Source organism: Manacus candei, unplaced genomic scaffold, assembly GCF_025592945.1.
Source record: "Manacus candei isolate 608988 ecotype Guabito, Panama unplaced genomic scaffold, ASM2559294v1 h1tg000019l, whole genome shotgun sequence".
NCBI classification, from domain to species: domain Eukaryota; kingdom Metazoa; phylum Chordata; class Aves; order Passeriformes; family Pipridae; genus Manacus; species Manacus candei.
Genome location: NW_026138067.1, coordinates 2,959,768 through 2,975,462, shown reverse-complemented (window position 1 = coordinate 2,975,462; position 15,695 = coordinate 2,959,768). Strand labels below are relative to the sequence as shown.

Below are 15,695 nucleotides of genomic sequence, written 5' to 3'. Positions count from 1 at the left end.
AATTCTTCACTGAGTAACTTCCATACTAAGACAGACCCATTTTAACCATTTCAACTAGCTCTGTTATGCAATGCTAAAGCTGCTTGATTAACTGAGAGATGTGTCTGATATGGCTCTCTTAATACTATCAAAAATTATAGGATGAGTCCTGTGATATGCTGGTCAGGATGGATGCTCTTTGGTAACAACCATCATTCAAGTGAAGGTGGGTGTTTCCTACCAGTTAGATAGGAAAATCTGTATGCCAGGCCATTACATCCAGAGTAAAGACCTAACAGTACAGGAAGGGCAGCTGAAAAAATACACCCCGCCTTTGAATAACAGCTCTGAGTCCTGACAGATTCCCTTGCTTAAATCCAATCTCCAAGCTGGAAAATGGCTTGAAACAAGCTTTCACTAAGAGATTATATCGCCCACTATTCTGTCCATCCTCTCACTGGAAGATGTCTTCCCTTTGTGCTCAACAGTTTGGAAGAACAGTTTTTTTCCCACTTGCATTTTACTGTATTAAATGAGCAAAACTTGCACAAGAGTTCAGAAAAAGAGGATGCCCTGTATCCCAGCCACTCACTCTTTCCCACGCAGGCTGGCCACCCTCCTGCACTGTCCATCTGCCAAATAAAATTCAACATCTTGGAGACAAATGGCAAGGGGAAAGATTTTGCATGAGAAATGGTGAATTTTCAGAGCAAATATCATATTTATATTTGTCAGGAACAAAAAGTACCATTTATAGCCACGTGCGGCTGAATATAAATTAGTTTGCACAGCTGAGTTAACTTTAACCCTGTTGAGGAGGAAGAGATTTAGCTTGAATGGAAAACCCCACAACACATTTCTTCAGCCATGGCCCCATGCACTCCCGTACTGGCTGTTTTGGTCACATCACTGCAACCCGTCAACAGCGACCTAAAAGATTCGTAAAGGAAACACCATACTCCAGGACCAGGGGAAAGAAAAAAGTTTTTTCCACCACATTTAATCCAAGCCTAACTGCATATGCAAACCTACTTGGAAAGCCCTCTGTGCTCTTCCTTATCCAGATTTCATCGTGACTCCATATGAAGTCTGAAAATATTGTCTGAAAATTAGGTCAGGGTGACCCCATTTGAAACAGGAAGGGTGAAGTCAGAGGGCGAGGCAAACAAACACAATTGCTACCTTTTGTCCCATTTCCGAGTCAGTCTCTCAAGGTCTGTAGTTTCTCATCTGGAGATGTGGCTTCAAGTTCCTGCTGGAACCCAGCTGTTCAGACAGGCGTTTCTGATGGAGCTGGTGTCCTCTTGGGCTGCTCTTAGCTGTACTCACCCAGCACCTGAAGCACCTCTGCCCCTCCCTGAGGTAGCTGTTTCTGTGCTTGGTCAACACAAACCCCTGTTTCTCTCCTGCAGCCTCCTGTCAGGCCTCAAGAACAAATCAAACCTGGTTTGGGGCTCCCTGGTAGGAATTCCCATTGCTGATGTGGCACTGTGTGTGCCAGGCTGGAGAGAGCATGTCTGCATGTGACAGTGGCTGAGCATTCCACTCACTGCCTCCATCCCCTTATGGGGAAGCCCAGAGAAGCCCAGGGGTCTCTTTGATGAGGTCCAAGCTCTGCAACTTTCTTCACCATTTGTTGAGGAGCAGCTGGAGGTACTCAGGACACACTGAGTGAGGACCAATTAGCTGATATGGACTCACTGTCGATCAAACACAGGCTGCCAGAGGAAACATTCAGGGATAGGAAAGAGGGGAAATACCATATGTCTGAGATTTGTCCTTTTTCCACCCCTGTGCATGTTGCCTGAGTTGAGTTTCAAGGCTCTGTAATGTGCCTGGCTGCTGGCTGAGAGCAGGAGCAGCAGCTGGGCTGTGACATCCTGCAGTGCTGGTGGTGGGCAAGCTCCCCCAGCAGTGCAGGAAGAACAGGTCCCAAGCTTTCAAGGCATGGCTGTCTCCTGCACTCTGGCTGGGTCAGCTCAGAAAGGCAGCAGCTACTCTATAAGGAACAGGTGTTTATGTGGCTGTAGGCTGGGTGAGATGATGTATTCATCTCTGTTGAGCTGGTAGGTTTGATGATGCTGGAGGTATTGAGCTGTAATATCAGTCAAGTGTCACAGGGGCAAGGTGATAACCTTGCATTAAGCAACTCTCCTCACAGTGAGAAACAGGTTTAAAAGAGATTGTCTCCAGGATAGTAAATTTTCTAGTTCATTCTTTGAATCAAACCTAGTAAATTGTGGGTGTAAATAGGCAACTTAAGTTACTTGGCCTTAGAATTCACTTAAATGGACAGATGGCTGGCTGGCTGGATCCACCTTTGGTAAAACTCCCCCAGGTTTGGTGACCTTATCCTAGATCAGCAGCTATTTGCATCTGGTTCCAGCTTGCTGACAGCTGGAAAGGCTGAAACAGGCTGTGATTCACTTAAGAGTCAGACTTGATGATCCTTGTGAGTCCCTTCTAATTCAGAATATTCTGTGATGCTGTGTTCCTGTGATTCTGTGATGGAGGAGCTTCTCCACATTTTTATTCTGTCCAAGGCCACTTGAACATCAACTGGTTTCCTAAAGTACATGCAGTCCCTGGAGGGAAGGTGGAGCCCTGGACTCAGCAGGGGAGCTGGCAGGCACATGTTTAGTCCTTGATCCCCAAGCAAGAGAGTAAATACAGGAAGGCAAAGAAAAGTTTTCCACAGAAAAAAAAAGGGGGGGTGGGAAGAGAAAAGTCAACTTGCACACATGATTTTTATATTGAGATGCACTTATCAGAAGCCATGAAACCAACACTTCACTAAGAAAGCAGAAGCCATGAAGGGCTCATTTGCTGACAGGCTCAGTCTCCTGTGGCTGTTGAACTCGAGACCTACAGGGAGGTACAATAATTTATACTATTCAAAAAACCACTGGGCTTTATCATAGCCTGCCACAGGAGCACAGACACCTACAGGTCTGGGGATGTAGCTCAGATCAACGGGCAAGACTGAAAGGCGGGAAAACTTCCCTGGGGGTACTGAAAGCAAAACAACACCCCAAACTTCAAAGGCAGCTGATTTCTGTAGGCACTGCTTATCTTTTCCAGTGCTAGAGGTTTTACACTATAAAGGCTCACTTCCTCTACAGTGCTCACTCAACATCAGTACAATAATATTTCCCCCTCCTTCCCAGTGCCAGTCATTACCTTCCAGTCTCCCATATGTCTTACCCAGATCACAAATGCTAACTGTGGGCTCTTCTGCAGAGTCACCCATTCACACAGATGAACAATAATAACTGTAAATCATTCCCAAGGTTTGTTTTCCTAGTGCTGCCAGATTTTTTTAAGACTCTATAAAATCCATGTGAAATGAATGGTCCTGACCAATGGGCAGTGGTGCCTATAGCTCATGGCAATGGAGCTGTTAACTGCAGCCTGCCATTCTCTCCTCTCTCTTTCCATGCACTCAGATCTCTGTCTGTCCTGCCATGGTCTGTCAATGTGCATCCCCTGGCTTGCCGGCAGCCAGGGGTCTGGCAGAAGTGGCATAGGAAACAAGGCAAAAATCCTGGTCTCCACCCCTTCATGTGCATCCCCATGCATGCAAGCAAAGAAAACAGGACTAGATACAAATACTAAGTGAATCCCCATAATTTAAATGCTGTTTTTTACTATCTGCTGTTTATTACAGGTAGTAGTCTTGATATGTTCCTTGTTTTCAGAATGCTCACATGGTCTGGGAATGCACAGCTCTGCATCTTTCTAAGTCATCCTTACATTAAAGAAAGTTGAAAGTCCACTGCTTTGTATTTCATGAGCAGAGACAGGCAGAGCGGACTGGGTCCTCTGTGGAAGAAAAACAACATGTGAAAAATAGTAATGTTTGGGGTGATTTTACCCAGCCTATTAAGAACTATAGTTCTGACAAAAGATAAATTGCCAGTATCCGAAGACGGCATAACAAGGAGGACCTGAAATACCCTATATTAGCATGTATATTTGCTCAGTAAATGATCTAATTTCTGTTTTTCTATCTTTGGTCCCTGCCTATCCACTGCATTACTTTATGCAATAATAAAATGTTTTCTAAATAAGGCTCCAAGCCCAAAGACCCCGCACTGTGTCAATTAATGGAAGTAAATAAGCAAGCAGCTGACTGGAGCTAATTATATATCTGCCAGCAGACTTGCTTTAAGCACCTTACAGGTGAACATTTTAATTACTTAATGTGCTCTATTGTTTCTCAAATTAGATATAAGAAAAATAACATTGATGCAATCCTTTTTTTATTTTTACGCACTGGAGTTGGAAGGCAAGTGGCTTTGTAAGGGGATTATGTGTGTGTTAATCCTCTTTAGCTATGATAAAGTTCTCTGCTTCCTAGTGAGATTGTTTAACCCTCTTCTAACAGCTGCAGTGCCTCAAGAAGGAAGCTGGAGAAGGTGAATTACAGCTTGGGAGAGTTGAGAGAAGAAAGAAAAATAGGTTTGTCTCTTATCTTTTTCCATGCTGAATATTGCTTATCACACTAACAGGAATACAGCCTCAAATTTAGCAGGTCCTGTAAGAAAGCGGGTGAATGTCATGTTTGTTCCACCACGAAACCCTTAGTTTCCTTTTTGACACTGTGATGGGCTCAGAGTACCAGGAGCATCCTAAAAGCACACCATCAGGAAGAAAGGTGACAAGTAATTCCCACCCCATTAGATGGAATTGTCCATTGCTGAAGTACAGTATTTCTGCATTTGGAAAACAGAGTCATGCTGTGAGAACCAGTGGGGAAAAGGGATGGATGGCTCAAACCAATGGAGCAACAGGAGCAAGGGCCTGGACTCATCCCTTGTAATTTAGGTGCTACCAGGAGGTGATGCATTTAGAAGGCTGGCAGAGCTACACATCTGCTATCAGCAGTGGAGGATCCTTTGGAGGCCACCTCAACTCCAAAGGATGATTAAACCATGTACAACCTCCCCTGCTCTTTGAAGGGACCTACTGAATATTATTGACTGTCAAGGAAGCCTACGGGGACTCTGCACCTAATAAAGGCTCTTCTGTCAATTGTCTCAAGTGGAGATGAATCCAGGCATCCCATCCTGCTGCTAGAAGGGGAGAGGCTGGCTGCCTGTGTGTGGGAAAGTGATATGGCTGCTGAGGGAGAGGAATGAAAGGTAATTGTTAGGGGAGCAGAACAGAGGCTGAACCAGACTGTCACCAGAACACCTCCATCACCTGCTGAAAGCTGAAGCCTTGTGGGGTCACATTAGGTGGAAGGATAGAGATGAGCCAGGAACCCTGCTCAGAGACAAAAGCTGTATTTTAATTCCTTTTTCTTTTCATTTTAAAATGACCGGGATTGTCCCATCAAGTTCAAAAAGTAATTAATCCTTGATGAAAGATCTCTGACGTATCAAGGCAGAGAAACAGGGCTGATGGAAGCAAATTCCAGGATCTGGGCAGGTTCAAGAACATTGAAAAGCAGAACATTTTAACCTGGCACAAAGACACGTGACATCATCTCCTTAATTCTTGCTATAACAAAACAGGGAAAACAGCATGATGCAAAGGAGATCAGCTCACTTAGCAATTACAATAAATGCAAAACCAAAACCATGAGAGCCTTAAGGTCCTGCTGTTAAGTAGCAGGACTGTACCAAATCATCCACTTCTACAAATTACAGTTTCTTCATGCAAGAAGGCAATGCATGCCTGGGCACACAAACTCACAGCAAACCACTTTCTCTGGAGTTGTTCATTAAAAAAAGAAAAAAGCGGTGGTCAGATTCCTACCTCATCCCAGCTTTGGACTCTGCAGACATCAGGATCTTCAGAGAGACAAGTGATGTTTCAATGCTTGGTGCTCCAAGGGATCTATAGCAGTGTATTTCTGAGCCAGCAGTTGCTTGGAAATATTGTGGTTATTTGGCATGGAGCCATGACCCATGCCAGTTTTAATAGCCAGCAGCACACAAGCACTACTCATAGCCATCTCCATAACCAAGCTAAGGAGAATGAAATCTGAAAGATTTGCTTTTGAAAGAGACACGGGAGGAGTGTGCTATCAGCTAATCACAGCAGCTTTTCTCAGAAAGGTCCTCTGGAAAATTGCTAGTGTTCAGGTGTCAGATAAGCAAGAATCAAGTGATGGTGACTGTGGATGCCCAAATAAGGACAATCTGGCAGTAAGCTGAGAGACAAAACTGATTTGGGCTCATGAGAAATGGACACATCTGAGAAAGGCAAAATAACCTCATACCCCAAGAGAGATGTGGAGCATCTCAACAGAGAGTGCAGCTCTGCAGGGAGAATGGGTAGAGCACCTGCATGTGCCCAAAGAAGTATAAGGAGCCGTGAGATCCAAATAGTTTGTCTTGTTATTAATTTCAGAATAGTTCCAGCTGCTATTTTTTTTATGTACATGGAGAACGAACAGTCTTTCAAAGGACTAAGTTTTCCCTTTGAAATCAGTTCCAACTCCAACACAGAACAAGAACCCCACTCACAACCTCTGGCTGCTGTCCCTTCTGCAGCCCTGGTTCAACCAGGACCATTGGACTTTGTGAAGTGTGAAGCAGGCAACATAGCCTGCCTGTTTCATTCCCTTGGAAAGTCAAATGTATTGGACTAGAAGTGCTAACAAGAACAGCAGAGAGTCAATACTTTGATTCAGAACCATGGTGCCCCAGCATGCCTTTGAGATCCAAAGATCACAGAATCACAGAAGAGCTTGAGTTGGAAGGGATCTTAAAGAACACTCAATTCCAACCCCCCTGCCACAGGCAGGGACACCTTGCACTAGACCAGGTTGTTCAGGGCCCCATCCAATCTGGCTTTGAACACTTCCAGGGACTGGGCATCCACAGCTTTTCTAGGCGACCCGTTCCAGTGACTCACTACCCTCACACTAAAAAATTTCTTCCTAACATCTAATCTAAACCTGCACTCCTTTAGTTTAAAATGATTCCCCCTCATCCTACCACTATCTGCTCATGTAAAAAGTTGCTCTTCCTCTTTTTTATAGGCCTCTTTCAGGTACTGGAAGGATGCTATTAAGTCTCCCTGGAGCCTCCTCTTCCCCAGGCTGAACAACCCCAGCTCTCTCAGCCTGTTTTCATAGAAGTGCTCATCCCTCTGATCATCTTTGTGGCCCTCCTCTGGACCCACTCCAACATACCATGTCTTTCCTATGCTGAGAACCCAGAGCTGGAGGCAGCACTCCAGGTGGGGTCTCACAAGGGCAGAATACAAGGGGCAGAATTACCTCCCTCGACCTGCTGGCTACGCTGTTTTTGATGCAGCCCGGGACACGTTTCGCCTTCTGGGCTGTGAGTGCACATTGCCAGCTCATGTCCAGCTTTTTGTCCACCAGAATCCTCAAGTCCTCCTCCACAGGGCTGCTCTCAATTAGTTCTTCTCCCAGTCTGTATGCAAGATCTTCTACCTTGCCCTACCTGACCCACCTTTAGCAAACCCTACTTTTAAATCAACAGCCAAGGTGTTGGTCATGAAAGCTCATTGGAAAAGGTAGGTAAATTGAAGTAAGCCAGTGAAACAGAATATATCACCTCCTGTTCCCTCTTGCATTATATTTTCATTTGTAAGGACTAAGAGACGTGGATAACTGTAGGGGGCCGGAGATTGAGAACAGTTGAAAGTGTATACAGTCGTGTATAAGATGAGAAGGTCATGTCTGACCACAAAGGACAAAAGGAGAAAAACAGGATGTCAGGTTGGGCAGTAAAAACAGGAACTTGTAACCGCAGAAGCATTGCTGACGCCAATATAGGTAACCAATGAAGAGAACCCCTTGTTCGCATGTATGGCGCGTGGACAAGGTGACTTAGCCAATAAGCTTATGCGTGATCGCGTGTACGGAAGTAAAACAAACATAAATGTAGCCATAGAAGCTTCAATAAAGGGAGTTCTGCTTTACCTACATCGTATCGGTGTTCTTGCTCCCCTCCACCTGGCCGCTGCACTGTGGTGACCCCGACGTGATACTGCACGGACGCTGCGGACGAGAGAAGGTGGAGACATCCCGGCTGCTCGAGAAGCAGGCTGCTCGAGAAGCAGGATCCTTGTTGTGGCCACGGCTGACCGGTGAGTCAGGCAGACTGCGGTCTGGACGGGATGGGTGCCGCTGTATCAGCGATAGAACGAGCTACAGTCGACGGGCTGCTCAGTGTAGCGAAAAAGACTGGGCACACGCTCCCTCGAGCTGAGCTCGTGGACTTCTTGTATTGGTGTCGGAGACGTGGTCTCTTGACTTCTTCTGATCAATTGTTTGATATTGGACATTGGGAAAAGATTGGGTCTGAATTATGGCAAAGTGTGCAGAACGGCCAAAAGGGGAGCAAGCAGATGGCACAAATCTTCCGAATAGTTCGGGAGATGATTCAACAAGTCCATGCTGACGCTGAAATCGCCACTGCTTTGCAAAAAGCCCTCGATTGTTCTACACAGCCGAAGGAAAAGGAAAAAGACGAGGAGGGAAAGGACAGTTGTGCGACGTTGATAGACTGGGAGGCAAAACCTGACCCTCCCCCATCGTCTCCCCCACTAGCAGCGCCTATGTTCCGGGGAGAGTTTGAGGATCTCATTCCCCCTTGGACCCCTAACGAGATTTCTGCTGGGACAGCTGCTGCGCCTTCTGCGCCCCCTCCCCCGGAGGCTATGGAGGTTGATCCAGCTAAAGTACCGTTACCGGAGGACGGAAAAACGTCCCCTCAGAATCCTCTTGTCGACGAGCTACGGTTGCAACGAGAGCAGATGGCTAAGTTACTGGGGGCAATGCAAGAAATAGACTCTAAAGGGGGGAAGGGCAAAATGCGGGAGTTATATGAGAAAGCGGCTAAAGCGGTACAACAAGGGATACAGAACATAGAAGAGCAGCTTACTAGGCATGAGGTGGCTGAATGGGGAGGCAGAGAGGGAATCAAACAAGCCATCCTGCAGCGTAGGTTGACAATAGTAGAAGGACAGCAGTTGATACAGCGACTTCTAGGGGCACACGAAGGGCTTACGACGAGAGAGAAAGAACAACTACAAAGGGCAGTAGACGAAGGCAGAGAGGAGATAGATGTCCGTAGGAGACTGCCTTTTGATAAACGTGGGCCAGACCCTTTTGATAGGCGTGGGGCAGACGGAGCCCGGGGGCCTCCGCGAGATGATTCTTTTGATCCGACCAGGCGCTGGAAGGGTATATTGAGTCAAGCAGATTTAAAGGGAACAGTGGTCTTTGAACCCATTGTTGCCGCTCCAGTACAGGTCCACTCTAATGGTCGTAGAGAGTGGGTTCCCTTAGATTGGGCGATGATTTCTAAATTACAGCAAAGCGTTATGGCATATGGGCCCCACAATTCCGCTGTGAAGCGACAATTGAGTGCCTTTTTGAAATATCAGGAGCTTACTCCTGCCGATATTAGGCTGATTATGGAAATTCTACTTGGTGCCACCGCGTATACAATTTTTTTGGTGAAATGGCAAGAGCGCATAGAGGCATATCAGCTACAAAATCTTAATTTACACGATGATGACCCCCTAAAGGTAGCCACGCTGGAGATGATGATGGGGTCTGGTCCATTTAGAGATCCGCAACGTCAAGCAGCCTTGCACCCTAGAATTTTAGGACAAGCTAAGGCTGCTGCTCTAGAGGCTTTTCATGCCCTGCCGCAGATAGGGAAACCGAACCCTCCTTACCTTCAAATACGGCAGGGAGAAAACGAATCCTTTTTAGGATTTGTTGATAGGATTCGTGAAGCGATCGACGCTGTGCCCGACATAGATGCAACCATTAAAACAACATTACTTAAAGAAGTTGCATCCCAAAACGCAAATCGTACTTGTAAACGTTTGTTGCAGTCGCTTCCGCAAGGTTCCACCTTAGTACAGATGATCGATCGCTGTTCGCATGCACCTTGGGAAGAAGAGAAACAGCGCGCTAACATACATGCAGTCGCTCTTGCCGCCGCTTTGAAACAAAGCGGACTTGGGGCCGGTGATAGGGGCTCCGGAGGATGTTTTCTTTGCGGTCAGTTGGGACACATTAAGCGTGACTGCCCAAAGAAAGGCAAACAAAAAGTGGGTAAAGATGAAGGAATAGTTGGGAGTACTATTTGTCGCCGATGTGATAAGTTAGGACACAAAGCTACAGAATGTAAGTCTCGTTTTAAGAGAGATGGAACCCCTTTGCCGGTAAACTCCCAGCGCCGCGGGTTGGGCGCGGCTGCAAAGTACCCAACAATTCGACCTCTGGTAGCAGCCATGGGCCAATCCACTCCAGCTATAGACCCGCTGACTGCCCCCTTGAATTCACCGCAGTCACAGCAGGAGGAGCGGGAGTCGATCTGGCCCTGGCAAGAACAGTAACTGTATCTGATTCTTCTGTAACAGTGCTTGATTCTACTATGTCAGGACCGCTTAAAGATGGATTAAGTGCAGTACTCATTGGTCTCTCCTCAGCAAGCAGACAAGGCATATTTGTTCTCCCTAGTGTAATTGCTGTTGATTATACCGGTCCCATCAAAATAATGGTTAAGGTGTTTGCACCCCCTGTCACTCTCCATCAAGGAAGTAAAATTGCGAAATTGATCCCTTTTAAGGCTCAAGTACCAGGGGACCGAAGGCTTGGCAGTACTGGTAGTACATCCGAGCCCACAGTTTTCTTTACCACCGTGCTTACTGAGGAACGACCGACACGTCCTGTCATTATTAGCCTACGGGAAGAATCTCTTCATCCTGCGCCTGTTAATATGCTACTCGACACGGGGGCTGATGTTACTATTATACCTTTTGATTGTTGGCCATCACATTGGCCACTAAAACCTGTGGCCATCACAGTTAATGGGGTTGGAGGAGATTCAAGATCTATGCAAAGTCAAGAGTTTGTCTGTTTTAAGGATGAGGTAGAAGGCCGAAAAGCTTGGGTAAAACCTTATGTTATGCATACCCCTCTTTGGATTCTGGGCAGAGATGCTATGAGTCAATGGAACATAACGCTGAGTACTCAAAATTTACGGTAGTGGCCATTGAGGAGCAGAGGCCACCCATATTAAAAATTCAATGGGTATCTGACAATCCTGTATGGGTGCCTCAATGGCCTTTATCAGAAGAGAAGTTGCGAGCAATAGAAGCTCTGGTTGCAGAGCAATTAGAGCTGGGACATCTTAAGCCCTCTGTTAGTGAATGGAATACTCCTGTTTTTACTATCAGAAAAAAATCTGGGAAGTGGCGCTTATTACATGATCTCAGAGCTGTTAATGCCATAATGAAGCCCATGGGGGCTTTACAACCTGGCCTCCCTTCCCCAGCTGCACTGCCACAACAGTGGCAACTGTTAATTATAGATTTGAAAGATTGCTTTTTCTCTATTCCACTGCATCCCGAAGATACTGAAAGATTTGCATTTACAGTCCCTCAAAAAAATGCTGGGAGACCCTCAAAACGATACGAATGGGTTGTCTTGCCACAAGGAATGCGAAATAGTCCTACAATTTGTCAATGGTATGTGGATTTAGCCTTAGATGCCTGGGTAAAAGAACATTCTGAATACATTACATATCACTATATGGACGATATTTTAATCGCATCTCCTAAGCCCATGCCAGAAAAAGCTGAAAAAGACTTAATTCATAGGCTACAACAATTTGGACTTACTATTGCCCCCGAAAAAGTTCAACGACGACCCCCATGGCAATATTTAGGAATGCTTGTGACCGAAACGCGAGTTCGGCCAGGAAAATTACAATTACAGCGTTCAGTTTCTACTATAAATGATGTTCAAAAGCTAGTTGGCGATATACAATGGATTAGGACATGGTGTGGTATCACAAATGAAGATTTAGCCCCTCTTTTTTCCTTACTGAGGGGTTCCCAAGAACCATGGGAACCTAAAATATTGACTCCAGAAGCGCTGCATGCGCTCACAATAATCGAACAAAAACTAGACCGACAACAAGCGTATCGCTATAACCCCTCTTACCCTATCTGTGTTATAATCTATGGTTCCTTTTCTAGCAGGTCAGCTCTCATTGCTCAAATTCAGGAAAAGAGTTTAACCATTTTAGAATGGGTATTTCCCCCTTTTTTACCCCCTACTACCATACTGACTCCCCAAGAATATGTAGGCCTATTACTATTGAAAGCTAAAGAAAGAGTTCGTCTAGTGTTTGGGAAAGATCCTGACTCGTTCATTGTCCCCTGGAAAACCACACAATTGGTGCATGAATGGTCACAACAAAGTTACTCTTTTGCCTTGGCTACGGCTGGCATCGCACTCAGTACTAATTATCCTCCCCATCCTTTATTTAAGACCACCTCTATTATCACACGAGGCCCAATAGTCGTTTTGAAACCTATCCCCCATGCTCTTACTGTTTTTACAGATGCGAGCGGTCGTTCGCACAAATTTGGGTATGCTTGGAAAAAGCATGGAAAGTGGAATACCAAGGTATACGAAGATAAAGATGCTCATTCTGTACAGGTTCTTGAGCTAAAAGCTGTAGTCTGTGCCCTACACGATCATCCCAAACAAGCCCTCAATATTATTTCTGATTCAGTGTATGTTGTAGGATTAGTTAATCGCATAGATTATGCCAAGTTTGGGAAAATTAGTAACCCTTCAATTGCTATGTTACTTGTTTCTTTACGTGGGTTGATCCTTGAAAGAGCCGACCCCCTCTGGTGTACTCACATGCGCAGTCATACGACTCTCCCTGGTATCTTTGCGGAAGGCAACGCTGCCATAGATGCAACTGTGGCTAGTGGACTGGTCCTCCGCGGTTTTTCAGCCGCCCAGCAGGCGCATGCGTTTTATCACCAGTCTGCCCGAGGTTTGCAAATGGAATTTGGCATCCCTCGGGCCCAGGCGCGCGCTATCGTCGCTGCCTGCCCGGACTGTGCTCGTATCTTGCCCCTCCAGACGGGGGGGGTAAATCCTCGCGGATTGGGGGCTCGAGGTGTCTGGCAAACTGATATTACTGAATTTGCTCCTTTTGGACGCTTTCGGTACATTCATGTGTCCGTAGACACGTTTAGTCATGCTGTTTGGGCTACAGCCGCTACAACTACTGCCTTTCGCGCTGTGAAATACCACTGGTTACAAGCTTTTGCAGCCTTGGGACTCCCCGGCACCATCAAGACCGACAATGGTCCCAGTTATACGGGGAAATGGGCCGCCTCATTTTTGCACCTTTGGGGAGTCAAGCATATCACTGGAGTGTCCTATAATAGCACGGGTCAGAGTATCGTAGAATGCAGACATCAAGACATTAAGCGTTTACTCCGCGTTTTGAAAAAAGAGGGGGAGCTGCTGCTCTCTCCCCAGGACAGACTGATGAAAGCCTGCTACGTACTAAATTGGAAAAATCCAGTACAGCTTCACGACAACCGTTACGTGATACCCACGGACATTCATTTTTCTAAAGAAAATCCAGTGCTGCACGTCCCCGTACAAACGTGGGACCCTCGGAGCCAACAATGGGGAACTGTACCCGATACATTACTAACCTGGGGTCGGGGTTATGCTTGTGTATCTACAGGACAGGAACAGCCTCGGTGGATACCGGCTCGGTGGGTGAAACCCTGGCTCTCCAAGGTGGATGCAGCAGCAGCCGAGAATAGCGATACAGGAAGCGCTCCGACAGCTTGACGAAACATCACGACAGCGAATACAACAAAAGGTTGCTTTAGTACAACAAAGACTGCTGCGCTCGGCGGTAGTGAAGGAGGCCAGTGGCTGGTATTACCACCAGAAACCGTCATTGAATAATTACTTGGGCATCCTTGAATTATTATCAGTAACTGCTCGCAAAGGGTGGGACGAACAGCCTTGTTTAGTATGTCAAAGTGAGCTCTGTTTTTCCTGGGTTGCTCTAAAGTGTGGGGGTTGTAATCACAAAATTTGGTGGAATCAGAGATTACTTAATAAGAGGTGGTGTCCAAGGTGTGAGTATAGCTATTCAACCACAACGTGGGAGCAAGAACTTTTTCGCATTCAACAGCGACGTCTACACTTTGAATCGCTAGAGCAGAAAATAGTAGCATACTGTAGGTGGGCATTGGAGAAGGAGGTACAGCGCCTAGAAAGTCAGGGGAAAACATACATACTTCAAACACGGTGCAGTCGGGCGGTACCCCTGAGATTTTTTACATCAGTAGGGCCCTTTAGAGGAAGCCCTGATAAAGCGTTAGCAGAAGCAATTGAAAGGCTGCGTAGAAATGAAAGCTATCATAGCACTGCTCGCACTGTTCGCCTCTGGCGTCACCTCTTGGCTAACGAAAATTGACCAGAGGCAAAACATGTGGCTTACATGGGCTAATCAAACTAATCTAACATCTTTTTGCCTATCCTTAGCCACACCTTCCGATCCATTTCGCACTTGTCTATTAGGCATACCCTTTCAGTCATACACCGACCTTTTGGTTATGCGAGGATGGACAAAGCCCAAAGTTCCAATGCCCCACAATGAAAGTCAATTCATAATTCAAGTTTGCAAAGCTACAGCAAGCCTTAGCAATAACAGAAGCACTTGGGGTAATACGACCTGGTGTCAGATACAGATTGCAAAAAGAAGCGAAAATGGTTTAGCCTTGTACCAAGGGGGGCTTGCATGGTGGACACGTAAAATATTACGGGATTTAAATCATACTGGTCTAGAACCACAAGAGTTAGAATTGCTGGGCTCCAAGCCAGGAAATTATTGTGTTGTTTTCGGAGACATTTACAATAACCCAGAACACAAGCGCCCAGTCAATGACAGTGTAATAGTAACCCCCTCTAATGTTGAGCTCTATAATTACAACATAGGAAGCCCCTATTGCCTAAACGGAGTAGACTTTATTGAGACGCTTAACAAATCCCCACGGCGTTTACCCCCTGCTACGTTTCTAGTCTGTGGAGATAGGGCATGGAACGGCATTCCAGCTAACCCATGGGGAGGCCCCTGTTGGTTAGGCAAATTGACTTTGTTCTCCCCACAACTAAGGGACCTGCAGAATGTTACCCGATCACCCAAACGGCAAAGAAGGAGTATAACTATGATGGATCAGAACTGCAACTCTCACATAGTTTTGTGGAGTTCTCCTATCCAAATCTTAGCTTCTATCTTTGCTCCTCATGTTTCAGCAGCCCATGCGTTGAAACAAATAACACGGCTAGCATGTTGGGCTGGGAAACAAATCAACATCACTTCTGACATTATAGGGCAACTTACTCTTGATGTTGATTCTGTAAGACATGCGGTACTACAGAATCGAGCAGCTATTGACTTTTTGCTTTTAGCGCATGGGCATGGGTGTGCAGAGTTTGAAGGCATGTGTTGTTTTAATCTCTCTGATCACTCTGCGTCAATACATAAGAAATTACAACAGTTACAAGACGGCATGCACGATTTAATGATCGAGAGCACCCCTTTTGATAGTTGGCTACGCTCTTGGGGAATAGGAAGCTGGCTACGCAATATAATAATAGCTTTAGCCAGTCCCTTTATCGTTATATTGCTTTGCCTTTGCTGTGGACCTTGCCTATTACAATGTCTGTTGTCGCAAATATATAAAGTGATAGACATGCTATTTGAAAAAAGAGGGGGAGATGTAGGGGGCCGGAGATTGAGAACAGTTGAAAGTGTATACAGTCGTGTATAAGATGAGAAGGTCATGTCTGACCACAAAGGACAAAAGGAGAAAAACAGGATGTCAGGTTGGGCAGTAAAAACAGGAACTTGTAACCGCAGAAGCATTGCTGA

At 46.0% G+C, this 15,695-nt stretch overlaps 1 protein-coding gene across 1 annotated transcript; it reads left to right on the top strand.

Annotated features, from left to right (window-relative positions):
• The first annotated feature begins 8,517 nt into the window (after nucleotides 1–8,517).
• On the top strand, nucleotides 8,518–14,312 carry LOC127470127 (uncharacterized). Its single transcript, XM_051785308.1, has 2 exons — nucleotides 8,518–9,151; nucleotides 13,491–14,312. Exons 1-2 carry the CDS (start codon nucleotides 8,524–8,526, stop codon nucleotides 13,598–13,600), a joined length of 738 nt encoding a protein of 245 aa, XP_051641268.1. The 5' UTR covers nucleotides 8,518–8,523; the 3' UTR covers nucleotides 13,601–14,312.
• The last annotated feature ends 1,383 nt before the right edge of the window (nucleotides 14,313–15,695 follow it).

Bases quoted from the DNA above. Each gene is read 5' to 3' on its own strand.
- LOC127470127 (XM_051785308.1), top strand. From the start codon at position 8,524: ATGTTCCGGGGAGAGTTTGAGGATCTCATTCCCCCTTGGACCCCTAAC. The intron at 9,152-13,490 runs GTATATTGAGTC...GTGTATCTACAG, and splicing joins TCCGACCAGGCGCTGGAAGG to GACAGGAACAGCCTCGGTGG.